The 26,669-nt window shown below is 54.4% G+C and overlaps 8 protein-coding genes across 8 annotated transcripts; 5 read left to right on the plus strand and 3 right to left on the minus strand.

Moving 5' to 3' along the window:
- Positions 1-253: 253 nt before the first annotated feature.
- CC84DRAFT_1187521 (Aldo/keto reductase) lies at positions 254-1,210 on the plus strand (the record flags this gene model as incomplete). Its single annotated transcript, XM_018180934.1, has 1 exon — positions 254-1,210. One exon carries the CDS (start codon positions 254-256, stop codon positions 1,208-1,210), a length of 957 nt encoding a protein of 318 aa, XP_018034817.1.
- Positions 1,211-1,565: 355 nt separating this feature from the next.
- On the minus strand, positions 1,566-4,728 carry CC84DRAFT_793199 (mitochondrial carrier). Its single transcript, XM_018187419.1, has 2 exons — positions 4,322-4,728; positions 1,566-3,727 (listed from the first exon to the last, which is right to left on the minus strand). The coding sequence occupies exons 1-2, from the start codon at positions 4,618-4,620 to the stop codon at positions 1,921-1,923; spliced, it is 2,106 nt and encodes a 701-aa protein (XP_018034818.1). The 5' UTR covers positions 4,621-4,728; the 3' UTR covers positions 1,566-1,920.
- Positions 4,626-5,675, minus strand: CC84DRAFT_1164920 (Rrp15p-domain-containing protein). The gene has a single exon (XM_018178598.1). It carries the CDS (start codon positions 5,640-5,642, stop codon positions 4,653-4,655), a length of 990 nt encoding a protein of 329 aa, XP_018034819.1. The 5' UTR covers positions 5,643-5,675; the 3' UTR covers positions 4,626-4,652.
- Positions 5,676-5,861: 186 nt separating this feature from the next.
- CC84DRAFT_1093450 (signal recognition particle protein) lies at positions 5,862-7,596 on the plus strand (the record flags this gene model as incomplete). Its single annotated transcript, XM_018174512.1, has 3 exons — positions 5,862-5,939; positions 5,988-7,183; positions 7,233-7,596. 3 exons carry the CDS (start codon positions 5,862-5,864, stop codon positions 7,594-7,596), a joined length of 1,638 nt encoding a protein of 545 aa, XP_018034820.1.
- A 987-nt stretch (positions 7,597-8,583) lies between these two features.
- CC84DRAFT_1217910 (uncharacterized protein) lies at positions 8,584-12,285 on the plus strand (the record flags this gene model as incomplete). Its single annotated transcript, XM_018182944.1, has 1 exon — positions 8,584-12,285. The coding sequence occupies one exon, from the start codon at positions 8,584-8,586 to the stop codon at positions 12,283-12,285; it is 3,702 nt and encodes a 1,233-aa protein (XP_018034821.1).
- Positions 12,286-16,374: 4,089 nt separating this feature from the next.
- On the minus strand, positions 16,375-18,844 carry CC84DRAFT_1246435 (thermostable phytase). Its single transcript, XM_018184203.1, has 3 exons — positions 18,183-18,844; positions 17,190-18,136; positions 16,375-17,140 (listed from the first exon to the last, which is right to left on the minus strand). The coding sequence occupies exons 1-3, from the start codon at positions 18,687-18,689 to the stop codon at positions 16,405-16,407; spliced, it is 2,190 nt and encodes a 729-aa protein (XP_018034822.1). The 5' UTR covers positions 18,690-18,844; the 3' UTR covers positions 16,375-16,404.
- Positions 18,845-21,462: 2,618 nt separating this feature from the next.
- CC84DRAFT_1120894 (uncharacterized protein) lies at positions 21,463-22,909 on the plus strand (the record flags this gene model as incomplete). Its single annotated transcript, XM_018175594.2, has 6 exons — positions 21,463-21,822; positions 21,924-22,220; positions 22,272-22,303; positions 22,352-22,627; positions 22,720-22,815; positions 22,869-22,909. The coding sequence occupies exons 1-6, from the start codon at positions 21,479-21,481 to the stop codon at positions 22,907-22,909; spliced, it is 1,086 nt and encodes a 361-aa protein (XP_018034823.1). The 5' UTR covers positions 21,463-21,478.
- A 2,187-nt stretch (positions 22,910-25,096) lies between these two features.
- On the plus strand, positions 25,097-26,530 carry CC84DRAFT_1051385 (tannase and feruloyl esterase; the record flags this gene model as incomplete). Its single annotated transcript, XM_018173485.1, has 1 exon — positions 25,097-26,530. A coding segment is annotated over one exon (1,434 nt), but the record flags the coding sequence as incomplete, so codon positions are not given.
- Between the last annotated feature and the right edge of the window lie 139 nt (positions 26,531-26,669).

Below are 26,669 nucleotides of genomic sequence, written 5' to 3' on the forward strand. Positions count from 1 at the left end.
AAGTGTGGGGCGACTGGCCGCGGGGCGGCATGATACAATCCGGCATTGGGGTAGCATCATGCATGTGGATGGCCGTGGTTACGTAGGTGCGTGCCGCGGTATCTCCTTGTTGTGTGATGGCTGCTGCTTCTTTTCTGGGGGATATATAAATCACACCACCTCCCGTCTTTGCTGCTTTACACAGGCAAATTCACAGTTCACAACCTCCCGACTACTCCCCCGCATACTAGTACCTCTCCACACCACCAGAATCATGGCTGAGATCAAAGCCGTCTTTGGCGGCGCCGCCTTTCCAAACGGCGCGTACGCCGACGCAAAGGTACAGGCCGAGGCTCTCGACGTCCTCCAGAAAGCAGGCGTTAACGTCATCGACACCGCGCGTCTGTACGCCGGCTCCGAGGAGGCGATCGGCAAGCTCGAAGGCCGCACCAACTTTACCATCGACACAAAACTAAAAGGCGGCTTCGACAAGGGCAACCTCGGCAAAGACCAGGTGATCAAAGACATCGACGACAGCCTGCAAAAGCTCCGCATCCCCCAAGTCGACATTCTCTACATCCACGCACCAGACGACTCGATCCCCGTCGCCGACACCCTCGCCGGCATCGACGCCGCCTTCAAAAAGGGCCAATTCCGCCGCTTCGGCCTGTCCAACTTCACGCCGCAGCAGGTCCAGGAGGTCTACGACATCGCAAGTGAGAAGGGCTATGTGAAGCCCACCGTCTACCAGGGCAACTACTCCCCCGTCGCGCGCCACCTCGAGACCATCCTCTTCCCCACCCTCCGCAAGCTCGGCATCGCCTTCTACGCTTACTCCCCGCTGGCAGGCGGCTTCCTGACCAAGACGCCCGCGGACCTAGATGCCGGCGCCGGCCGCTTCAACGAGCAGGCAATCGGGGGCATGTACTTGCGGCTATATAACAAGCCGAGCCTGCGTGCGGCGCTGGGTGAGTGGAACAAGATTGCGGAGGCCGAGGGCGTGAGCAAGGCCGAGCTGGCGTACCGCTGGGTGGGGTACAACTCTGCGTTGAAGGCGGAGCTTGGGGATGCGGTCATCTTTGGGGCGAGCAAAATCAGCCAGATTGAGCAGACGGCCGGGGGGCTGAAGAAGGGCGCCTTGAGCAAGAGCGCCGCGGAGAAGATCGATGAGATCTGGGAGAGCGTGAAGAAGGAGGCGCCGACGGACAACTTTGGCGCGAACGTGGCGTAAGGGGCACTGCGCGAGGGTGGTTTCTAGGGCCTGAGTGGACCGGGTGCCGTGTAGTTGTACATGACCTCCTCGTATACATGACAAAAGGCAACAATCTAGTTCACAAACAGACCTTTGCTGGCTTTGTACATGTGCCTCCTGGCTGATGTCTTGCAGGACAAGAGGGCAAGGAGATCGCCGGAGCGACAAACTCTTCGCAGAACACTGCTCAATCTCATCTCCACGCCATCACCCCATGCGACATCAAGACTAGGATCCCTGCAGCTACACCTTCCACGCCCATGCCCACCTCACGTTCTTAGATCCAAACTCCATCACCCGCATGATAGGCTGCGGTACTCTAGGACTGCGTACAACGTAGTATATCAAAGGACATGGCATGGAGGGAGCTACCACAGGATTACACGTGCGCTGAGAATCCGGTCATGCGGTGTCAGCTCTACTTTGTGATTTTTGAATTTCGGAGGAGGATTAGATAGGTAGGTAGCTAGCGCGGTATACAGAGGCTCTACATGCGTGTGGCGTACGTCGTACAAAAGCGCAAACGCCAGCTCTAAGACAGACCAACCAGTGAAGAGGAGATGTATATACGGGGGATATCATAAACAGGCGCGAGAAGAGAAAGTCGGCTCCTTCCACATTGCCCTCGTAAGTGTTCTTTCGTTTCGACCTTCCGGCTCCCACACGCCGCCCTTGATCTTGATCTTCTTTTAAAACTCTCCCCCGCCGCCCCCCATCGCCGCAGCACCCCACACCCCAACCAGCCCCCAAAAGCCAACCCTCCACCCCCGCCACAGCCCCTGCACACCCTGCCCCTTGCGTATCCGCGTCCGCGCAGAGAAGCTCGCAGCGGGAGCCTTCCCCTTGGCCGCGCCCGGCCCAACAACCTGCACGCCCTCATCGCGCACAATGAACCACATGGTCCCCAGCACGCCCCTGTACGGCCCGGGCTCGACAACGGTGTGGAAACACCGCACCGACGCATCCTCGTCCAGCCCGTACACGGGCGACTTGAGTGCGCGCGCCTCGGGGACGTGTCGGTACTCTGCGGCCAGGCGGTCGTTCTCGTGGTCCTGCAGCACGGCGACCTGGCCGCGGCGTAGGACGGTTTCGAGGGGGAGGCGCACGAAGAGCTCGGCGGTGGCGGAGCAGAAGGTTGCGAAGGAGTAGGCGGTGGGCGTGACGATGGGGTCGACGGCGAGGAAGGTGCGAAGGAAGAGGGGGGTGGAGCTGGATATGAAGGTCGGGACTGTGGCGTGGAGGAGGGTTGCGGGGAGGAGGGAGGGCGAGACGGAGAAGGAGGGGAGGAGGGAGAGCGAGGGGTAGATGGTGCGCGGGGATGACGAGGTGGGGGTGACGATGAGGCGGGTGCGGATGAGGTCGAGGGGCGCGAGGAGGGTGGCTGCGAGGGCGGTCGCGGCGACGGCCACGGCGAGCGACATGAGGGGCGACGGGCTGTCGATGATGTCGAGGCCGCCGATGCCGCTGGCCGAGGTGCCCATGAGGCCCGGGTCGGGCACGTTGAGCAGCGCGGACAGCATGCTGCGCGTCCAGCTCTCGGTGGTTTTGAGGAGGAAGTTGTACACGAAGGTGACGTTTGTGCCCTTCCACACGCCCCAGGCCGACTCTTTCTGCCACAGCTGCGCGATGACCTCGAGGAGCGAGTCTGCTTTGCGGAGCTCGAGCTTGCGCGGCGGGGGCGGCGGCGCGCGCGTGGGTGTCGTGTCTCGCGAGCGGCTTCCCGCGAGCTGCCTCCTCTTCTGCGGGCTGCGCGAGCGCGACGCGCCCCGCGAGTAGGTGCGGCCGTGCATCGAGGGCGCGGTGCTGGTGAAGTAGCCCGGCGAGTCGTCGTCCGACTCATCCGACGGGTAGTCCTCGAACTTGCCGCTCGCGAACGAGTTGGGCCGGCTCTTGATCTCGTCGCCGTTCAGCCGCAGGCCCGGCGGCGCCTGCCCCTGGGCCTGGTGGACCTGCAGCAGCGTCTTCGCGACCTCGAAGGGCTGGGCCAGCAGCACCGACGTGTAGTTCCATAGCGCCTGGTCCAGCAGCTTCTTTGCGTGGTCGGCGACGCTCGGGGAGGCGTCTGCGAAGTACGAGTCGTAGTCGAGGTCGGACAGGATGTCGCGCGCCTGGCTGCCGAAGCTGGGCTTGGGCGTGCGCGACGAGTAGGCGGGCGCGGCGGGCGAGTGCGCGTGTGACGATGAATTGCTCTGGGGCAGGTCGGGCGGCAGGCCGATCGAGGGCGGGATGTAGTACGGCCGCAGCGGATTCGGGGCGTCTCGCGAGGTCGCCATGGCGTGCCTTTGCGGTGTGTCTGGCAATAGGGGACGTGTGCGCGCGGTTCTGCACCCCCAGGCGCGGTTTCGACGGCAAGGATGGGTTGGTGACGTCCCCGGTCGCCTCTGGCTTTCCCGAGGCCCGTGCCCACTGCTAGCAATGCTGGTTGCACGGCTGCGAGGCACGAAAACGAGAGCTCTGCGCCGCAGCGTCCTCCCGCCCACACCCCCATTTTCGCTCCTCCACCGCGCCTGCAAGCCGGCGCCATGCCAGCCCGTCTCCAATGGCCGTCTGCGCTCTCCCGCGCCCTCAGGACCGACCAGCAAGCCCTCACGACGCCACCATCACTGTCTCGACGGGCTTTTTCATCGCGAACCACGTCCACCCGCGTGCAGACGCCGTGGAGGTCCCAGTCTCCGCAATGGACAAGCACATCCGGCACACTCCCCCCCTTTGCGCGAAACCGCCGGAAATTCTCCTCCACCCCGATCCCCCGGCACAACCACCTCGACCCGCCCAAGCCCGGTGAAGAGTAGTCCTCCCCTCCCCCAACCCCTCCCCCCAACCCCCCGCTGACTCCCCCCAGACGCCACGTAACCTTCATAACCAAGGAAGGCACCTCGCACACCTTCGCCGTCGCCGACGGCGACAACCTTCTGGACATCGCCCAGGACAACGACCTCGAGATGGAGGGTGCCTGCGGCGGGTCCTGCGCGTGCTCGACCTGCCACGTTATTGTGGAAAGCGAGGACATGTACAACAAGATGGAGGAGCCCGACGACGACGAGAACGACATGCTGGATCTGGCGTTTGGGCTGCAGGAGACAAGTCGGCTGGGGTGTCAGGTGAAGATGAGCAGGGAGTTGGATGGGCTGGTGGTGAGACTGCCGAGCATGACGCGAAATTTGCAGGCGAGCGATTTCGAGACCAAGTAGATGACATGGAGGCTGGTAAGCAAGTATTGCGTCGACGTTATTGGATGGGGGAGGCGTGGAAAAAGAGTGGGGGATTTGTATAGTACGTTCAACATAGGTAGCCGGGAAGGACGAGGGCTCGTCACATGTATTATACGCAGACACATCACCGGCGTTGGTCACGCAGAGCACGGCATTAGATGGACGGTGGAGCTCCATGGATTCAGTCTCCAACCTCGCTCATAAGCAACCTACACCTCGACGCTTCCCTCTTTTTGCTTTGCGCCTCCAGTAATCATATCCAGGAAGCCCTGCTTGCTCAGCTCCTTGACCTGCTCTTCACGCTTGCCCAGACCCACCACGCCCTTCTCGCGAGCCTCCCGCTCTGCCTGCTCGCCCTTGACCTGGGCCGCGCGCACCGCGTTGAACAGCTTGATGACACCCTTCTGCGCCGTCCTGCGCAGCTCCTTCTCCTTGGCCGTCGTCGCCGCCGTGCTGATGCTCGGGTCGTTCAGCCCTAGCACGTCCTTCACGCGGCCCTTCTCCTGCACCGCCCGCTTCTCCGCCAGCAACTGCTTGTTTGCCTTGTGCGTCAGCTTTTGGTCGGACAGCGTCTTGTTCGCTTCCTGTGCCGACTTGGACCGCGACAGGATGGGCTCGGAGCGCTTGGTCGAGGTGAGCTTCGTGTTGAGGATCTTGGAGATGGACGTCGCGAAGGCCTCCGGGTCGTTTCGTTTCCGCACTTTGCGCGCGGGGTTGTTGGTCGACGTCTCTGATATTGAGGTAGCGTCTGAAGCGTCCGAGTCGTCGGCGTCGGAGCCGATGGCCGGCTCGTCGTCTTCTGGCTCCGAGCCCTCCTCTTCCTCTTCCTCTTCACCGGAGGCGATATCGTCGAAGTCGTCGCCGGCTTCCACGGGTTTGGGCGGCTCCGTTTTTTTCAAGGCGGACTTTTTGGGCGCGGGCGCGGACACGGGCGCGGCTACAGCCGCAGGCGCAGAGGCAGTCCTTTCTTTGAGCGGCAGAGCATTTGCAGTGCCTTCCTCTGGTTCGAACGCAGGCGACGGCTCTTTCGGCCGCTTCACTTCGCGCGGCGCATCTCGTGCAGCACCCTCGTCATCAGATTCGTCCTCGCTGGAGCTGTGGTAGTATTTCTGGCGCTTGATCTTTGGCTTGTCCTTCTTCGGCAGCTTGCCGCGCAAGCGGTCTTCTGTGTGTCTCCGCTTCAGGCTCGTGTTTACCATGGTGTGCGGAGTGAATTGGGTGTGGTTGTGCTGCGCACGTCGTGAGCTTGCGTCTGGAGAATTAATTTTGGAGATCGGCGAAGAAAGCGCCGTCGCCAAGCCAGCGCGGAAGGGACCAGCCCCGCAGCGGCCATTTGAGGTCCCCCACAGCAGCTGGCCTTGATATATCGCTACCCCTACCCACTGTCCCAGCCCGCATACAACAGCACACCCGCCGCCATGGTGCTTCAAGATCTCGGGCGGCGCATCAATGCCGCCGTCTCAGACCTCACGCGGTCGCCCAACCTCGACGAGAAGGTGCGCGTTCGCCGCAGCAGACAGTGGCACCGTGGCTAATTCTCGCAGGCCTTCGATGCCATGGTCAAGGAGATCTCCAACGCCCTTGTCGAAGCCGATGTAAACGTCAAGCTCGTAATGAACCTGCGCAACTCGATAAAACGCTCCGTCGACTTCAAGCACCTCGCGCCCGGCGTGAACAAGAAGCGCCTCATCCAAAAAGCCGTCTACGACGAACTCGTCAAGCTCGTCGACCCCCACGCCGAACCCTTCAAGCCGAAAAAAGGAAAGCCCAACGTCATCATGTTTGTCGGTCTGCAGGGTTCGGGTAAGACGACGTCGTGTACCAAGCTGGCGCGCTGGTACTCTGCGCGCGGGTTCAAGGCGTGTCTCGTGTGCGCGGATACCTTCCGTGCTGGTGCCTTCGACCAACTGAAGCAAAATGCGACGCGCGCAAAGATTCCATACTTTGGAAGCCATACGCAGACGGATCCAGTTGCGGTAGCTAGAGAAGGTGTGGACAAGTTCAAGAAGGAGCGCTTCGAGATCATCATCGTGGATACTTCCGGTCGGCACAGACAAGAGAAGGACCTTTTCGACGAGATGATGCAGATTCAGGAGGCCGTGCAGCCCGACCAGACCATCATGGTTCTCGACTCAACAATCGGTCAGGCAGCAGAAGCGCAGTCACGGGCGTTCAAAGAGGCAGCAGACTTCGGAGCCATCATACTCACCAAGACGGATGGTGCGGCAGCGGGAGGTGGTGCCATCTCTGCCGTCGCAGCAACACACACACCCATTGTGTTCCTTGGTACCGGAGAGCACATGCTGGATCTCGAGCGCTTCAGCCCCGAGCCTTTCGTTTCGAAGCTGCTCGGCATGGGCGACATCGGCGGTCTCGTCGAACACGTACAGTCACTCAAGCTGGACCAGAAGGATACGATGAAGCACATCACGCAGGGCATCTTCACCATCAAGGATCTCCGAGACCAGCTCTCCAATATCATGAAGATGGGCCCTCTCTCAAAGATGGCAGGCATGATTCCCGGACTGAGCGGCATGATGAACGGAATGGACGACGAAGAAGGCAGTTTGAAGCTAAAGCGCATGATCTACATCTGCGACAGCATGAACGAAAAAGAGCTCGAGTCAGACGGCAAGATGTTCATCGACCAACCGGAGCGCATGACACGTATAGCACGTGGCTCCGGCACCTCTGTGCGCGAAATCGAAGAGCTGTTGACGCAGCACAAGATGATGGCTGGGTACGTAATCATCCTGCACGTGATTCTATTTCAACTAACATCACCCCAGTATGGCTAAGAAGATGGGCGGAGGCCTAAAGAACATGCAAAAGGCACAGGGCGCGATGGGCGGAGGAAACAAGGCACAGCAACTCGCCGCCATGCAGAAGCGCATGGCGAGCATGGGCCAAGGCGGCATGGGCGGAGGAGGCATGCCCGACATGGCCTCCATGATGAAGATGCTCGGTGGAGGCGGCCGAGGCGGAGGTGGTATGCCCGATATGTCTGCCCTCGCAAACATGATGGGTGGTGGCGGACGAGGAGGAGGCGGCATGCCCGACATGTCCGCTCTTGCGAACATGATGGGCGGCATGGGCGGCATGGGCGGTATGGGAGGCATGGGAGGTGGTGGTAGTGGCAGGGGAAGGCGGTAGGCTCGGCGAGTTACGCGTGGAGGAACATCTGTTTATATGCATAGCCACGGCGTTCGGGTCGTTCGCTTGGCATCGGTGAGTGTCTGATATTTGGGGGCAAAGCATCTCAGTTTGACAGGAATAGTGTCGCATTGGATACCGGTGCCTGTGCTCTAAAGGTGCAGCGTGGGACTACTCGGCTGCTGCTATGAACACCGACCTGTCAACAAACCATCCAGCGTGCGGCCTCACATCTGCGTATACCATTTGCAAGCTGCTGGCACATTCCCCAGTGTGATCGTACATGGGTGGGTTCGGGATGAGGCGATGCGTCGTTCGCGATGAGCTCTCCATTTCTTAAGGCAGCATGGAGGACTGTATCATTGCACGCCCAACGGGACCTTGCGATCTTCCACTCGATTGTTTATTGTCTGTCCAGGATGACACGAAAATCAACAAACAAGTCAACAGTACAACCCGTGAGCCGCACCGTACGCTAATCACTCACAAACAGTGGCCTTACAGCGCTACTTGACATCATCCGCACCTGCATGGCCGTCGCACCAGTCTCAGGTTTCCCGCTGTTAAAGCAATCTATATGTTCCGTGTACCATTATTCGTCCCGACAGCAAAATGCTTCGCTAACGACGCGTGCTAGTTGTTTTGGACATCAGCATTCTTCAAGCCAAGAATGAGCCAGATCGCAGAACACGCAATAAGATCAGCATTCCAGCGCTCCAGCACGACAACGGCCATCTCTCTCAACCAGTGCTTTTACTCGCTCGGCAATATCATTTGCCCTGCCGTCTCAACCAAGCTAGCGGTTCCTCCTGAAGGGTTGTTTTGATTGCGAAGAATTCAACACAGGAGATCTCCCTATAACTAGCGATGGCACAAGTCTCACACAATGTCTAGGCCTTCCAACCTTTCCGTCCCTCGTTTCCGGCCACTCACTCTTTTCGCGAGGCCGTGTCTCTCATTTTTGTCTCTCTTTGACGGCGGGTTACAATGAAGGGTTACGTCGCCGGCGCGCTGCTTTTGCAGACCGCTCGAGCGCAGCTTCCTCCTTTCCAATTCCCACAAGCAGGCGCTGGTGCGCTTCCCCCTCTTTCGCTTCCAGCGGTCCCGTCTCCATCGCTTCCACCGCTTCCACCACTTTCGCTCCCAGCGCTTCCGCCTCTTTCGCTCTCAGCGCTTCCGCCTCTATCGCTCTCAGCGCTTCCGCCTCTATCGCTCCCAGCACTTCCGCCTCTATCGCTCCCAGCGCTCCCGCCTCTATCGCTTCCTGCGCGTCCCCCTCCATCGCTTCCAGTGCTTCCCTCTCTATCGTTTCCAACGCTTCCCCCTCTATCGCTTCCAGCGCTTTCGCCTCTTCTCCTGCCGACCGTTGGTGGTGTGATACCCCCAGGCACAGATGATGTTGTGCTACCAGAAGCCACGCTCCCTAGCCTATCCTCAGTCCTGCCAGCCGTATCGCTTCCAGTCTTGTCGGCAGCAGGCACCGGTGTTCAGTCCAGTTCAAGCATCCTGACTTCGGCCCTACCAGCCGTATCGCTTCCTGTCTTGCCGGCAGCAGGCACCGGTGTTCAGTTCGGTCCAACCATCCTACCCAACATACGATCGCTCGCCGGCGCGCTCGCGGGTGTAGCATCGTCTGCCGTCCGAGGGCTGGTGGTTCCTACTTTGCCTGCTGTTGGACCACCACAGCCGGCGATTACTCCCGGTGGATTCGGTGCGTTTGCATTTGGAGATGAGGGAACTCCAACACCACCCGAGGAGCCTCTATCGGACGCTTTGAACGGTATCACCGAGTCAACTCCACTGCCTAATGTCCCCATAAACGACGTCGGAGTCACGGATGCAGTTTCTCCGGCCGCCGGTCCAACGGGCGGTGATACGCCACTCGTGGGTCCATTGGGTCCCGCAGACAACGCTGCCATCCTCCCTGCTCCTGTAGACCCTGCTCTGATTGACACCGCCCCGATCAACGATGTTGCGACTCCAATCGATGCAGTGTTCCCTCCTGTGCTTACGTCAATTAGCGAGGTTGCAGCCCCTGCGGACGATGTCACGCCTCCTCCAGTGGTCAATACGGTTACCGCACCTGTCGGCAATGATCCCTTCGCTGGCGTCGCGCCTGTGGCAGGAAGCACTAACGGGCCTCTCGAGAGCCTGATTCCCCCTGTTGCGGCTGTGGGCGATGGCACTGCTGCGCCTGCTGCTGGCTTCCCGATCGTTGATGACCTTGGCACCGTTGGCGCTGAGACTCCCCTGCCAGATGTCCCCGTCGCTGAAGGGACGGACCCATCGCTCAGTACCGATCTCCCCGTTTCCCCGCCAATTTTCGACCCGGGAAACAACTTTCCCACGGTCACTCCAGTGATATTGCCTATCTTTGCGACTGCGGAGGACTTCTTGCCCATAGCTACGCCACAGGGTTTGCCAACCTTCAATGGCGGCTCCTCGTCAGGCCCTCTTGCAGCCGCTCCGCCAGATCAGAGCGACCTCACTCCGCCAACACCGGAAGAGGTTTCTCTACCTGCTGTTGACAATGAGTCCGCGCCTCCTCCACCAGAGGGGACCACTTTCGAACCGCCTCAAGTCATCTCTGCACCGGTTGAGAACCAAATTGGTGACGGGTCTGCACCATTCGAGACTCCCATCGAAATCCAACCTGCGCCTGTTGACACGCCCATCGAAGCCTCCGCAATCTCTGTTCCAGTCGACACTCCCCTCGATGTTATTGGTGGACCCGCAGATAGCACTCCTATCGAAGCACCTAATGCAGGTGACCCATCCGAGGAGCCATCCACGTACGACCCTAATGACCCTAATACCATTCCTATTGAGGCACCAACTGGAAGTGATCCTACTGAGGGACAGAATTCGTACGACCCGAACACTCCTTCCGACCCCTTCCAGCTGCCGAATCCTTACGACCCAATCCAGCAGCAATCTCCGCCACCAACCGACTCTCCTCCCTACAATCCTTTCACAGGTGCCAACGACGGGCCTTATGTCCTCCAGAAGCTCCCGATTGGTCCTTCCGGCTACGATGGCGATGACAACTCTGTGTATGACGGCGAGGGTTTCAGCAGCGGTAGTGGGGGACACGGAGGTTCTCATGGCAGTGGCGGTCCTCACCGCGGCCAAGAATCTGACCCTTCCGCATCTTACGGTACCGAAGACACCACCGAGTACGATGGTCAAGACTACGGTAGCGATTCTCACAGTTCAAGCAAGGGCTCTGGCAAGAAGCCGAAAAAGGGCAATGGCCCACCTGCTTCTGGCTCTGAGTCTGACTCTGAAGAGGAGTGCCCAGAGTGGTGCCTTGAAGATGATAGCTCCAGCTCTCCCGAAGCCTCTTCCGGCGCGTCTGCCGGTAATTGGGCCTCCAGCACCGTGTCTGCCGAATACTCCAAGGAGACCGGTGGGAAGAAGAAACACAAGAAGAAGAAGAGCAAGAAGGCGAAGAAGCCTAAGAAGTCCCATCGTATCGCTGTCAGCGTTGACGACAATGTTGTCTACACAAACGAGTACAAGCGCGAGGTTGCTGATGATGCGCCATCGTCTGGCGGCGGTTTCTCAGGGTTCGTGTGGCCATCCAAAAAGACAGATGCCACGGCCGCAAGTGCTGACAACTCTGACAGCTCTGCATCCAAATCTTCAGATGCCCCCGCTGCATCGGCCTCTTCCTCCGAGAACTTTGACAAGGAGATCTCTGACCAGTTGCAGAAGGGCTCAAATGGTCAACGCGTCCAACCTGATCTTCAGGGTGCCGACAGCAGCTCCAAAGTGGGTTCTGACAGCGGTGACGGCGTTTCTGGTAGCACTCTCCCGGACTGGCTGAGCGACCTGCAGAAGCCCAAGGAATCCGGTGCGTCCAAGAGCAGCGGCAAGAAGGAATCCAGCGGCAAGCCAACCGGCAGCTCCGGCGGCAGCGAGAACGACGCACCCAGGGAAACCTCGAAGTCTTCCAAGAAGAAGAAGGCTAAGGGCAAGTGCCCCAAGAGCTGCAAAAACAAGAAGCCCAGCGCAAGCGGCGGCTTTGGCGGCAAGCCCAGCGAGACTGGATTCGGCGGTAAGCCCAGCGAGACTGGATCCGGCGGTAAGCCCAGCGAGACTGGATTCGGTGGCAAGCCCAGTGAGAGTGGATTCGGAGGCAAGCCCAGCGATACAGAAGCCGGTGGCAAACCCACCGAGGCTCCTTCTAGCGAAGGCGAGAAGCCCACCAACGGCGCACCGGAAGAGACACTCGTCGCCACCACCAACCCCGATTTTGCGAAACCCACCACCTTGCTCACCCTCACCTCCCCCAAGCCTGACGAACCTACCGAAGCCCCAGTGCTCCCGCCCGCGGACGCCGCACCCACCGAGAAGGCCGGCTTCCCGGCCGGCGACGTGTCCTCCGGCGACACCTTCACGGGCTCCACACTCGCAGGCGTCTGCCCCAAGCAGTGCAATCCCTTCAATCCCACCGAGAATCTCTGCGACCACGATTCCACGGGCTGCACCACGGCGGGCGGTAGCAAGTACTACTGCGCATGTCGGGCGGGCTTCAAGCTGAGTGACGGCGCGAACAAGGATTTCAGCAAGCAGTTTAAGGTTCCCGGACAGCCGTATGTGTATGTCTGGCCCGGTGCGAAGTGTGATAAGCCGTGTGAGAGTGGACTGTGTGATGAGGTGCTTGTAAGGGATCAGTGTGTTTAGGAGGTGATTACTTTGGGAGAAGGAAAGGGCTGTGGGGGAGAGAAAGTGGGTAGAGAAGTATGCATGAATGAATGGATTGGATGGGTGGCTGTTTGTATGTTTTGTGAACCGGTGTGTGGTGTGTTGTAATAGAGCGCAAGGGAAGGATTGTGGGAGATGGAGTGGAGTGGGATGTAATTTTGGATTGTATTCGAATATGAATATTTTTGTTTCGTTTGAGGGTTGTTCTATGCTGTGATTGGGACTATTTATGCGATGTGTAAGTATGAGGCAGGTAGATCTGGCTGATGTGCTTTGTGAGTTGTGTCAGAAGCGGGGCTTGAGACGTGTTGATTTTCAGATGTAGAATGTTTGAAGCGACTTGTGTATATCTTAACGTGATATTTGTTGTTTTGCAAGGACTTTCTATTCTGCTGTGATTGGTGGGCCAGTGACGAGCACGGTGGTGGGTGATATTGGGCGCGCGGTGATGGATACCACTGTTAGATACATAGTGTGAAGACACCAACGAGTGACTATGCTTGTTCGTCCAGGTTATTCTTGGCAGGAGTCTTAGGCACGTGCATGCTCATACGGAACGACTACTGGCCTTGCGACGCCGACACTGGGCGGTCCCAAGAGGTATTACTCTCATTACTCCCCACCCAGCATACCAACGAACTTCAAGTAATACCCATTCCTCCCAGCGAGCGCTGATACTGTGAGAGACTCGCGGAAGCCCTTGCGGCATTGATACAAAGCAGCCCAAGGCCATCGTGCCGCGCGCGGGGCTCGGTCTCCGCGGTGAACGTCCGCTGCGTTCCCACCGTTACGCTATGATGTTACTCGCCCGAATGCTCATTAGCCCGCTCAGCAGAGGAAATACACTCTGCAGATACCCCATACGCACGATTCGGTCCATCAGTCGGGTCCACGGCTTGATTTGGCCAGCTCGAGCTCCGTACGTGGTATATCCGTCGTCCGGTCGATCATGGTTAGCTTCGTGATAGATTCTCTTTCATGATAGAAGAAAGCCGAAGTAGTGTGCGGTAGACGGCGCATCGTGTCTCCGGGGAAGAAGTTCGAGGAAAGGCTTCACCTCAGGCGAATTGAGCTCGGCGCTGGGTGGGTGCTCTGGGGCTCCTTTGCTCAGAACCAACTCGAGGATAGGGACTGGTACAGGCTATCCAACCCACGCAAGGCGCCTTTCCTTCAACGCCGGGTGCGTTGTTGCTCGTCATCGCGCTTCGAGGGACAGTAGATGTGATGATGGCTGGTTAACGTTTTGGTTGACCTGTCTATGTTGGTCTCCAGTCGGTCAAGAATCGGGTGGAGGGTGCTAGGATTCTGTTGTTGGGATGGTTTTAGCTTTTTTCTTATGAAGTGGGTATGGACGGGCGAGGTGCACGAGGTGGGTTGTTTTGTGCAAGAGGGAATAGAGTGAAGTAGATTACGGTAAGCAGAGGGCGCGACTGGGAGGGCCTTGATTAAGGTTTTGCGGCAGTGGAGTGAGTCGAAGAGGGGAAAGAAATCACGCTTAGGGCGCGTCCTGCACCCGCGGGTAACCGCTACGGCTCGAGCTTGGAGGTATGATGGGACAGGAGTGAAATTATACATAAGAGATATGGGTACTGTCACGGCGTAGATGGAAGGCTTATACTTCGATTGGACAAAAATGCAATCAAGTCATTTCCTGGAAGTGAGGGACATCAACGACCAGTCAAGAGCTTGCTTTTGGTCAAGGTGTCCTACAGTCGGAATTGAGGGTTGCAGTCAATAGTGATTCTCGCGAAGACGCACCGTCCACACCTCGACATGTTTGTGATATTCGACAAAACCTTCGCACTATGAACTATTTCCTCTGTGCGAGCTCGCTGTTCAAAAGAAACATGAATGCTAGTTCGAAGACTGGCTACTATGAAACGAGAAACATGGGACGATTCAGTGCCGCTATTCATTTGACTAATAGACCATGATCTAGCATGTACCATTTCCAGTACGCTGGGAGAGTGTAACAACTAGTCTTTGAAATATTAATTACCAATAGCTACATGCCGCTTTCCATGGTTTGTAATTTCATGATGACATCGTAGACGCTTTGATTGCCATTATTATAGCCTTAGTCATAGTTTAAGATAAGTCCCATGATTGAATGTAGCGGGCACGGGCTTCATAAGTCAGGCGTCAAGCTGGGCGGCTGCGAGAGCTTGTTGGAAGGGCCGGTGGTGCCCTGAAGCGCGTTGCAGAATAGTAGAACCGCTCAATTTGGCGCGCCGGAAATGAAGCACAGTTGGTGAACGATCAACCCTATAAAATCTCCCACCAAGCTCAATCACGAGGATACTCACCCGAGATTTCCGTATATTCAAAGATGCCATACAATCTTACTAGGCGGAATATCGTCTTCCCACTCCTCCACCAAAACGCTTCCCCCTTCGCTCAGAGATAACGCTGTTAGTGTCTAGTGTATCACGCCAACTTCACTTTAAGCAGGTGGTTGATATTGCAGCAACGTTGGCGGACGTTGGGCATCCTATGACTCAGATGACTCGCAAGTTATTTGAAGAAGCTATTACCAAGGTGCAACAAAATATCGAGTTGATTCCTTTCAAAGGCATAGATGATAAGTTGACGGAGGAAGACTTAGCGCATTGGCAGTCCCTCTTGTAAGACGTGGGAACAGAGACATGGGTCACCAAAAAATAAAAATAAAAATAAAAACATAGATCGTCGGAGGCGCGCAAGATGCTCATAATACATACCAAACCTACTCTGAAGATTTCTGAAAGAAATAGGGTAATGTAAACCCAGTTTTCTCGACCTATAATCAAATATTTGCGGACATTAGACCTTTCTGCTAGGAGGCCAGGATTCAAACCCGAAACTAGCATCGGCATCAATCGGTATGCAGCCGCTTATGGTATATTCGAACAATACATATCCGTTACGCGGCCGCAAGGAACTCCACCAGGGACCAGATGCGAGAGAGGTCCACAAAAAAGCCTACGATAGCCATAGCGACCCGTACGAATGGGAGGCCATCGAGGCGTGGTGGGCGAACCTGAAGGAGATGGGGTCCACCCAAGACGAATTCCCACGGATTCTGGAGGGCATTCAATTGCAATCCGGATCTTCTCGTCACTATGGGTATCCCAGAGTTTGAGTTCCCACGCACTGATCTGGACCTTAATTCACGGTACTTTGGCGCTTTGAAGAAGCCGCAGAAGAAGTCGGGCGTTAGTATTGACCTAAACAGCTGGTAAGGAGGCTCGCAAATGGCAAAGGCGGCGGGCAAGAAAAGTCGTTGTTGCTAGCCAAGGCACTATGGAAACCAATCCGAACGACCTGTTCTTGCAAGATTGGAGGCGCTGAAAGATCGTAATGACATGCTAATTCCTGTTTCCATTCTACGTATCGGAGCCTGAGGATGTTCTAGTTCTGGTAGTGGCCGACATAGCCGACGTTCCGCGCGTAGCGAACTACATTCCTCATGAGGGCCTTATCCCTTTCGCAGGTGTGCACGGACCGAATGAAAAACATATGCTGATCTGTGGATCTCATGATGAATTACGAAGTTTATGGAGCCGTGCACAAATCTCTCATGTCTGGCATCCCAATAGTGATACCCAGTGTAGGCCAAGACAAGGCTGCTGTTGGGGCCATCACCGATTCCATTTCACTTTTGTTGAGATCAACCTCAAGGTCCAACAGCCCGGTGCCAAGAAGAAACAAGATTGTTGAAAATCCAAGTTATGGAGTTAAAGCGAAGGAACTAAGCAAGGCTTCTGATAGATACGGCATGCAGAAAGTCCTGGACGACGTAGCACAATATGCTGTGAAGGATTAGCAGAAACAGCGCAAGGGTGCCACGAAGGAGTCATGATGGGAATAAAGTAGGCGCGAGTCTTTGGTCCCAGCACGTTACGAATGGTTCCTTGACTGGAGGCTCGTGAGAAATATGGACCACGCAACTGGGGGAACCGCGAGGTCGAAGGCGCCAAGTTTTTGGAATGTACGGAGTAGGGCATCGCATATTTGGCGCGGTTGAAACCATCTGCGTTCCACCCATTTCTGTGGCAGATTAAGAAAGAAAATCTACATGCTTCCAGTGGGCACTAACTACTTGACATAGAACATGAGTCAATACCCGAGCTGTGCAGCGCGCTGCTTGCCTAAGATATCCTCGAGACTGACCAGCTTGAAGCTGGCTTGGTCTGCAGTTTCTCTTCCAGCGAGCTCGTTGGCGTCATCGTGTGTGACAAACAGTCCTTTCGGAAAGTCACTGTTCAAGCGGTTTCCAACAGCAGCGATTCCATCTGTGTTGGAAACATGGTCGATACCCGCCTCTTTGTTGTCTACGATGGTGAATGTCATCACATAAGCATGAGGTGGCGCTCTCTCATATACCAAATACGCGCTGCGGCCTTGGCTGGAGACGAACAGATAGCCATCCGAAGAGTTCTTCGCCGGGACCAATGTAACACCCTCCACGTCTGCATAAAGTGTCCCATCACCAACTCTGGCGATCTGGATACCGGTAGATGAGCCATTAGGTTCAGCATCATATCGCCAGAGACCTTCTGGCTCTTCTCCGAGGAACAGATAGCCTTGCTCTTCGTCGCATACGCAGCCTTCCACCTGACCTCCGGAGCCTCCAACGAACTTGCGCACAAGATTTGTCTCTAGAGTGCCGTTCGCGGTCGAGCGTAACTCGTACTGGAGGTACTCAGCATCCTTATTATTCACGAAAAGGTACTGGCGGCCCGAAGTTGGAGAGCGATATGTGCAGGAGCCATAGACTTCGTAGTCTTCTGGCGTCGGCTGAATTCCGCCGTCAACTGACTCGAGAAAGCCCGTCGAGTTGATCTTCAGGAGACTAGAAGTATAATTAGTTCTGTTCAACTGCCCTGAGGTGTCATACATACCAGAGGGTGTTATCTCCACGGCAAGCGGCAAATGTCAGATCAGTAACTTGAGCACCCACTGTGAAGTTGTAGATCACGTCCACGTTGTTCGGCTCTTCGCCTGGCACGTGTTGCAGAAGCTTTCCATTGAGGTTGAAAACAGCAAAACCAGCACCCTCATCACTCTTGGTAGTTGTGACTATGCGGCTTTGGTCAGGGCGTGTAGGATGGATCCAGATAGCGGGATCGTCCCCATCGCCACCATTGGCATCTGTCTCGTACTTGGCTTTCACAGCGACAAATGAACAGTCCGGACCAGACCTTCCAGGTGCACATTTGCAAATGTTTGGGCCTATGCAGGAGCCGTGCCCGGAACAAGAGTTTTGACATGTGATCTTCGAACAGTCACCACCACCAAAGCCCGGGAAGCATTGACATATCCCATGTTGGTTATATCCGTTGTTGGAGCACCTCTTAGAGATCGGCTGCGTACACTTCCGACATGTCCTCTCATTGGGATCAAACTTAGTATTAGGGCGAATCTCTGAGGCTCCAAGAATCGCTTGTAGTGAGCCGATAGCAACACCTGTATCCTCTTCGCCTTCAAAGGCGAAAGCGAAGAGCCCTGAAGGGTGGCGTTTTGAAGTAGACTGGAGGATTGATAGGCCGCCTTCGACCGAAAGGTCAGGGATTCCAGTGAGCAGGGCTGAATTCTTCTGGTTCAGGTTGCGGTCATATATGTGGAGACTCTCCGAATCAACAACGAGTAAGAAGTCTTCGGAATCGGCGTGGTACGCCGCCAGGCCAAGGACGGGTACCTCTTTGGTGAGTATCTTGATTTCAGGGGCCTGGAAGGACTCGGATGCTGTAAATGAGTACAATGGCTGATCTTCGGCGGAGAAAAAGACGGTGCCATCCCGAAAGACAGCACAAGACTCGCCCTCAATCGGGGTGGGGAACGTTTGTACCTTATGGTGGTGAGCGAGAATCTAACAGTCAGGCAAGATCACATACCGCAAGAATCTCGACTCGCTTACTTTGATTCCTCACAAGCAGCTGGACAACTATTCTCTTTCCGAAAAGTAAAAGGTACGAGTTACCACTGGATGCACTTTGCCAACCGCAAAGCGTCGACCAGTCGCCTAGGATGGGTTTCCTTGCGTTTTTGATCTCTTTCAAGCCGTTCGCCTCAAAGGCTCGCATATTGGAGTCAGTGGCAGCGATCGTGACTACGATGTCCCGGCCTCCAATGTTGTATACAGGGATGGCAACTTTGGAGCGACCTGTTCTGAGATGTGCTACCTCAGCCCATTGAGGGTTTTGCTTCCCGTCAAAGACACGAAACCCGCCTCCGGCCGCACTTCCATCGTTGGCAAGAAGGAGAGGCGAGGAAGAGTAATAGAATGCGGTGTTATCAGCTTCAAAGCCAACGGCCGCTGGAGTCAACGTGATATTGGCGTTCTGAGCCAAAGATTGGAAGATAAGTGAAGCAAAGGCCAAAAAACATGCACGACGACCCATGACGAAGCTGCGACGTGAGTTGGAGATTCCGACAAACTGAATTTCTGGCGCGCAACCTGCTGTACGATCCTACTACAAATGGTTGGGCGTAAAAACCGTGGTCACTTCCTCAATACGGCCGATGGCGCTTGGCAGAGCTTGATTGAACGCACGCGACTGCTATACAGAGCCTCACTCGAGCACTTGCTATTCTGGCGCTCAAGCGAAGTCTTGGAGCATCGCAACAACTGCTTGGCGCCTTCCTTGTTGAGCTTAAAAGCCATTTAAGGTCGACAAATCATACATGGCAGAAGTTAAACGTGGGTGATGCACTACATCGACATCTACAGAATCGCAAAAAGAGAAGAGGGCATGGATCGGAAATGAATGTTGATGTGCTGATGCACTTTGGCAGACGCGTAGGACCGTGCCAGGGCGGTTATGGGCTTTTCGGTTAGTGTGAACGATGACGTCACGCGATACTTTAAAACGCGCGATCTAATCCGTCTACCACCATCGGCAATCTTGCCATTACATCTCCCAGCCCCGTGGGTTTATCTGTGAAAGAATATAACTTCTCCTTCCTCTGGTAGCTTCCGCTCGATCAGCACAACGGCCCCACTTGTGCAACCTCACGTTCGATGTATGGGTCATGGTGCGCGAACAATCCAGTGAACAAGTTACTAGCGGGATCTCTTCGTTACTACCTGGGGTGCTTCAGCCAGAACAGAACTTCGCAAGGTATCAAGCATTGTTCACAGTTTTTTCCGCTACGCCGTTTGGTATAGATGAAGCCTTGAATCCACCGGAAACGCGACTATGCAAAGACATATCGCAGTCATGAACAACTACTACGTATAATTATCTTAAACTTGAATCTATAGCTGACATGTAACGGCATATTGCGGAGATGCTGGCGCATATCAAGACCAACCTGCCTCCCTTGATCCATCAGACCGATGTCGCTAGGTCAGCTACCTTGAACAACTGCTATCTGGCCTAGTCGACAGTAAAATAGGTGGAGACAAGTTGCGATATGATAACTTTTCAAACAGTTTCACAGAGAATCAAATTGCGGGACATATACCATGGTGGGGCATCGCACAGCCGCGGCGACTGACTCTGTACTGGTTGCTTTGTCTTCCTTTCAACAAGCAGATACGGCTAGGAACTTGCGCAGACCACTGTCATCGACGCGGCTCCGAGCGTGCTGTCATAGTATCTCTCATCCAAGCTCTGTCACTGATAGCTGCTTGGCCTTTGTGGACACCCTTCACCGGATGAGATCTCTGGACCTAAGATGCGCTAATACTCTGCGATTTCCGTTCGTCCGTATGCATTAGAGGAAGCTGGACAGTCAGCTCGCTGACACCCGGTGTCCGAGACCCACGCAGGTAATCTTGCCACATACATAAAGTGCATAGAGTCACGCGCTGCGCAAGTCATCTCCTTTTCGCCGCCTCCTGACCCGACAGATATATGGTCTATCAGCATTCGGGCTTGGAAACACCGACGTAGGCAGTCATGACCCAACCAAGTGTCGAAAATCAAGGATGGTGCTGTGTCCGAGTGGGTAGGGCTTTGTCCGAGTGGATAGGGCTTTGTCCGAGTGGATAGGGCTTTGTACATGTCCGGTTTATGCATGGCCTTGCCCTCGGCAATTAGCGACCGAGAAGAGTCGGGTCTCCACGTTGTCAGAAAATTAAAAGTCGTCTGGTTCACACGTGGCTCTGCGAGTTGTCGATTGATCCTGGCGTCACACTCATCAAGGCAAGAAAATTCGTACAAGGTGTTATCAAAGCAGGACCAAGCTTCCTCCGCACCACGTTTCCCAGCGGCGAAGAGATCGTGTCCGCATCGTCTATCGTGTGGATGGCCCGTTATCTATGTGTCCTGTAATGGCCCCACAATGACCGTTCCTGATGCGAAAAGCTCGCGTGGGTGGTCAAGTAATCCCAACAACGAGACCAGAACGACACTCGCTGCATGGACAATGAAGTATGATATACAAGGCAACGAGTTGTAATGTTTCTGTTCGTACGTCCAGGATTTCCATAGAATCGTTCAGTCAGTGTTCTTGGCTGTGGACATGCTGTCAGTCCGTCAAGTATCTATATCAGCTTGCTGTGCATGACCATGTTGCGAACATTGTAAACGTCTACTGCCTCTAGGCGCTGTGTGGCACTCTCATGCGTTCCACCGCTGTGCTCTATTCTTTTCAGGAAGCAGCAGTGAAGATGGACGCTGTGAGTGCAAAGTCTGTCTCCCCCACTTGGGCAATCGTGCATCTGCACGGCCGAACGGGGCGGTAAGAAAGTTTACACCTCAGCTCCCTCTTTCCTGGTTGTTTGGATACTCGTAAATTGGATTCGGCTGTTGCCTTCCAATCATGGTCTCGGCGCGTAAATTCCAGAACACGAGGATGTTTCGGCACATATACTGACAAGGGCCCCACGATATTACCCCGTAGCACAGACACATGTTCGTGGAATTACCCCACAAATCCTTCATATAATGTAGCCACTGCGAAGCCGGATAAGTCCGCAAGTCTTGGACTTGCTAACATGGACGCCGTTGATTGGCCGCTCATCAATACCCTTTGTAGTCCGTGACGATCTTGACTGCAAGTCACAGACCAACAGGATTCGGCATTCAGACTTGTTGGCAAGGTGTAGTGGCCCGTCAGCGACCTGTTCTGGGCCCACATCCCACGTCTTGTTTCGTTTATGAGCTGCGCGGAGCCGCTTTGTATCTCTTGCCAGTCCGCTCACACCACTCATTCCCATACCTTTCGCATACGTTCACTCACGATGCTTTGGACCTCACTGCTCGCCTTCGCGGCGCTCGCCGATGCTGCTCCCAGCTGGTTGTCCAAGCGCCAGGGTGGAACTACCATGTTGAGATTCGGATGTGCTCAAGTGACCATCGATCGACTTGACCCTCTCGTCAACCCTGGCCAGATCCCTTCGACCCATCAACATCAGATTGTTGGTGGTAATGGCTTCAACGCATCCATGACCACGGGAGACGTCTCAAAAACAGCATCATGCACAACCTGTGCCTTCTCTAAGGATTTGTCAAACTACTGGACGGCGAATATGTACTTCAAAGCCAAGAACGGCACCTACAAGCGTGTGAGGCAACTAGGAGCTGCGTACGTTGCCTCAAGCAGTCGAAAGAGTGTCACGTGCTTCTATAGGCTATTGACCCTCATTCGAATGTATTAAAGATTGCCAAAAGCTAACAGAACTCTAGACGCCAATTTAACGACGACTTCAGCACGAAGATTGATGGCGGCGTTTTAGTGTACTATGTCTCCGCACAGCCAGGCAAGATCACTGCCTTCAAGCCGGGGTTCCGTATGCTCGTCGGAGATCCACTCAACCGCAAGAAGGACACCAAGATGAAGATGCAGAACTGCTTCCGATGCTACACCGGACCTAACTTTGGTGGTGACAATGCCGCTCCCTGTGCCGACGGCAAGCTTGACACCCAGGAGCTGCCTACCGCACCATGCAAGGGCGGAATCCGCAGTAACATCCTCTTCCCTACGTAAGCAGCGCTAGAGTCGAATTTTTAGAAAACTGCTAACATCCACACCAGTTGCTGGGACGGCAAGAACCTCGATTCTCCAGGTAAGTAAACATCTCTGAACGAGTGATGGTCCGCTAACCATCCCTCAGACCACAAGGCCCACGTCGCCTACCCAACCACCGGCCCCGCCAACTTCCTCAGCCTCGGCGGCAGCTGCCCCTCCACTCACCCGGTCCGCATCCCTCAGCTCATGTACGAAGTCGTCTGGGACACGACCCCCTTCAACGACAAGAGCCTCTGGCCTACCGATGGGTCCCAGCCCTTCTACCTCAGCTACGGCGACAACACCGGCCTCGGACAGCACGGCGACTACGTTTTTGGCTGGCAAGATGATGAGCTCCAGAAGGGCATGGATGCGACAAACTGTATGAGGCTCCCAGGTACAAAGTAGCTATGACTTGAACATGGCCAACTTGTACCCAAATGCACTTTTGTGACTCAGCTGACTTGAGTATAGGCATGGGTGCAAAGTGCAAAGACCTCAAGAACCAGGCGATTGATTCTGCTAAGCAGTGCAAAGTTTCCTCGAAAGTCAATGAGGACCATGACGCCTGTGAGTTTTCTACCGTGTGTTGGATATTATTGAAAGTTACTAATCGAGTCCAGGGCTCACCGAGCTCCCCGGTATGGAGGGTATGCCGATGTAAGTCACTATTGCTGAACATTCAGCGGTCGTCGGGAGGTCTGCTTTTTAGGCGTGCACAGTCCAAGATTTGTTGCCGTTGTTGATAGGGTGTACAATTTGACTAGTTTGTATTTAGACAGTTACTTGTTCACTTACTTTGCCACATAATTCCTGCGGTCCGGTGGTATACTTGCGATGTGGTCATCCGTCTCTGTCCACGTGATCTCATTTGGATACGGCAAATTTTAGTTCAGTGAGCATTGATTGACCATATTTGGCGTTCCATCACATTCATAAGGTGCGAAATTGCAGCTGGTGCTGGTGATATGCATAAGTTGGCTATGTAGAATGCCATGATCACTTCAAGAACGAACGGATTACTCGAGCCTTCAATCACATCATGACAGAATGATAGCACAAAATCATGGAAATAGGAAGCTGCTTAGGTATCCTGGTCAATTTGGGACGTAATATGAACGTTCGGGTATCTATCTTCAGACAGTTCTGGAAATTGAAGGCTCCAAGTCCACTCCGAACGACTTCAGGCGAGAACGAAACTTTCCAGCTTGAGGAAGCCGCATGTGCCACATCAATGACTGCTCAATCGTCAATGACTTTGCGTGCTAGCTCAACAGAGCCCGCTACGACGCGTATTGTGACTTCCTCAGTTTGCGACATTGGCGGTGGCCGACATGGCATCACGAACCTCATTGCGACACTAGACACGGTCTGAGGTCAAGTAAATCAGATCCGGAAATTTTAAGTTACACGATATTCGCTTTACCTGTTGTTCAACCTAGGTACCCATCAGAATCGTTGTTCTGTGTCGATCATGGAGATTGACAGTCACCAACTTGTGCCATCCAGAGACCTCCGACGAAAGACACGGCCCATATGACATGAGAATCTGGATCTTAGCTCTTTAATCAAAGCTAGACGGGCTGGCTGATTTGGTCGCGTTACAACATAATTTTGGCTATAGCTATTAGCGTGAATATCGTCACAATTAAAAAATGGCCAGCTGATACATAATTCATCTGATCTACTACTCATGGTCTGCATCGGGCGATTTTAGTTATTCAATACAAATTCGTCCTCGTCCAGGTAGCTCGGATCAGGGCACTGTCAAAAGGCATATCAAGCAGAGGGCCGTTTCCCAATGTGAACATGGGCATGCCCTTGGGCTTGCGTAAGTAAATAGTCTGTCCGAGTTCGGAGAAGGACATCGTGGGAACCATTGGTAACAACCTAAGAAATTGGGGAATCGATATTGCGATATTCGAGACGTGCTGCTCCATCCTTGACCAGTCAAAGCGGGTTAGCATGATGATACCTTGTATGAAAGGAGCCAGGGACCTTGGTGTGTGGTTAATAACACATGTGAGATCATTCATGATATCACAATATACATTTACTAATACTACTCTGTAACTGGGCTAGGTTCTTACCTTCAAGAATTAAGTCAAATGGTCCTTTCTTCACCAAATGAGGTTTAGTGCGAGCGATGTCGATACTACAAGGGCAACACTCCCTCACGATCGTGATAGATGCCAAACGCATAAGCGATCTTCCTTATCGGGAATTATCGCCTCGTATGTGTTGGCCAACTCAGTCGCCCACTGACTACAGTTCGACCAATACGAACCTAGTAGAAAAGCCAACAACGTAGGCCTAGGCTACTCTAGTCCTCCAGCTGACCAGTGCACAACCTTTTGCGAATCAAATGACCTGTGAGTCTGTCGTGCGGTACGGCGCATGACGAGATTTCAACTCAGCTCCAATCATTACTTAGTCAGATTATCGTTGTGGCGCAATTTTAGGCGCAAGGCGTTCCGATCTTCCAATACCAAATCTTACGAACATGTACGAAGAGAAATGGATTTATATTGCGCTGATGCAAGAAGTAGGTTCGAGAATAGAGGTCAAACTATAATCAAATATGAACATATACTATCTCTTGGCTTTTGTACTGCCTTCACTTGCGACGAACTGGTGCCCGGGACATGGACCGTCTACCACTAGCCGCTGCAACAACAACACATTCTCGGGAATGGAAACGTTACTAAAAGGGGCTTTCATCGAGACAATCAGCGAAATCAGAGATGGTGATTGCTTTGGGGAAGATACCTCCTCGAACATTTTCTATGGTGTACTTTCCGATACGAGCGTTTGCCAAAATGCACAGGACAATCCGTCATGTAACTATGCGACCCATCTTCCCCTATCATGCGCTCTCATTGTGAATATGGGCACCTATCGATTTGGACTTATCATGCCGACGACCTGGAATGGGTCTTTGTTGACAGTTGGAAGTTATTCCTATGGAGGGGGGATAAACTGGAAGGATATGTGGACGGGTCCGAAGTACTACAACTTGGCGACTTTATCAACTGATACGGGCCACAACTCCACGCAGGCTGACATGAGCTGGGCGAAAAATAACGAGGTGGCACAAAACGACTGGGGTTATATCTCGATAGATGGTTCAACACGAGCAGCGAAGACTCTTCTGGGTGTGTATTACGGCGAAGGTTCGCTCAAGCACTCCTACTTCAGCGGATGTTCTACGGGTGGTCGACAAGGGTTAAAGCAGCTCGAATTAGACCAAAGCCTGTTCGATGGGTTGCTGATCGGTGCGCCGGCCTGGAATCAGACGCACATGTTACCGTGGATCACGAAACTTGCTACAATCAATCCGCCCGGCGCTGCATCCTCGGTTTTCAACAACGGCACCGACGTCGTCCTTATTTCCAGGCAAGTCCGAGAGGTATGCGATATCCTCGATGGGGTCAGGGATTCTATCGTCAGCCGACCAGACCTGTGTAACATTACAAGGGTGGCGCAGAACAATTTGACTTGCGGGGCTGTGGGCGCTCCTTCGGACGGATGCCTCAGACCGGCACAGATCGACACTTTGATCCAGCTCTACCAGAATTACACAATCTCCAATAGCACTGGAAGATTTTTGGGGTTTCCTGCACCTGAGTTGGGGTCGGATGCTGATTACCAGACCTATCTTGGTCCCTTTGTCACCGTGGCACCGGATGGCTTTGATTGGCAGTGGGAGGTCGACTTCCTGGGCTACCCACGAGGCTTTACATTTTCTGACCACATCATTGAAGATGCAGAGAAGGCTGATCCAGGGCGTGCAACGGCAAAACCGAAATCAACCGATTGGAACGCCTTCAATCAGCGTGGTGGGAAAGTGATCATGTACCACGGTCTGGCGGATGGACTGATACCAACCAAGAGCACGACACAGTATTGGGAAGATGTTAACGCTGCTAGCTCGGGAGCGACTGCAAACTTTGCAAGATATTATCAGATCCCAGGAATGCACCACTGCGGTAGATCGGACTATGACGACATCGGGTACTTCGCACCATGGTATATTGGCGGTATAGGCCAACAGTCCCTAGCTACCATCCCGCAGACCGAATCTGTTCTGAGAAACAGTGAATTCGACATTTTAACGTCTTTGATGAATTGGGTAGAGGAGAACAGCGCCCCAACTTCTATTGTCGCGACAACTTGGCAGGGCACAACGACGACTGTTCGCCGCCAGCGCCCCGTCTGCCCATACCCTCAACAAGCTGTGAACACTAATTCGAACAACATCGACAAACCAAGTAGCTGGGAGTGTCATTAGAGATGGCTCATGATCGACTGAGAAAGAAGTCCAGCCAGTGTGGTTTTTGGAACCCATTTTTGTTATGCGCTGATTCACTTACATGTATATCTTCACCCCTTTCTAACCTAACTTGATGGCCAGATCCATCAAC

The sequence above is a fragment of the Paraphaeosphaeria sporulosa genome (assembly GCF_001642045.1).
Source record: "Paraphaeosphaeria sporulosa strain AP3s5-JAC2a unplaced genomic scaffold CC84scaffold_6, whole genome shotgun sequence".
Taxonomy (NCBI): Eukaryota; Fungi; Ascomycota; class Dothideomycetes; order Pleosporales; family Didymosphaeriaceae; genus Paraphaeosphaeria; species Paraphaeosphaeria sporulosa.

Coding starts and splice junctions, on each gene's coding strand:
- CC84DRAFT_1164920 (XM_018178598.1), bottom strand. CDS start 5,642: ATGGTAAACACGAGCCTGAAGCGGAGACACACAGAAGACCGCTTGCGC.
- CC84DRAFT_793199 (XM_018187419.1), bottom strand. CDS start 4,620: ATGGAGCTCCACCGTCCATCTAATGCCGTGCTCTGCGTGACCAACGCC. Junction 3,728..4,321: donor CATCTTCACCTGACACCCCA/GCCGACTTGTCT, acceptor GGCGCGGTGGAG/GAGCGAAAATGGGGGTGTGG.
- CC84DRAFT_1246435 (XM_018184203.1), bottom strand. CDS start 18,689: ATGGGTCGTCGTGCATGTTTTTTGGCCTTTGCTTCACTTATCTTCCAA. Junction 18,137..18,182: donor AGCGAGTCGAGATTCTTGCG/GTATGTGATCTT, acceptor CACCACCATAAG/GTACAAACGTTCCCCACCCC. Junction 17,141..17,189: donor CGTGGAGATAACACCCTCTG/GTATGTATGACA, acceptor TTATACTTCTAG/TCTCCTGAAGATCAACTCGA.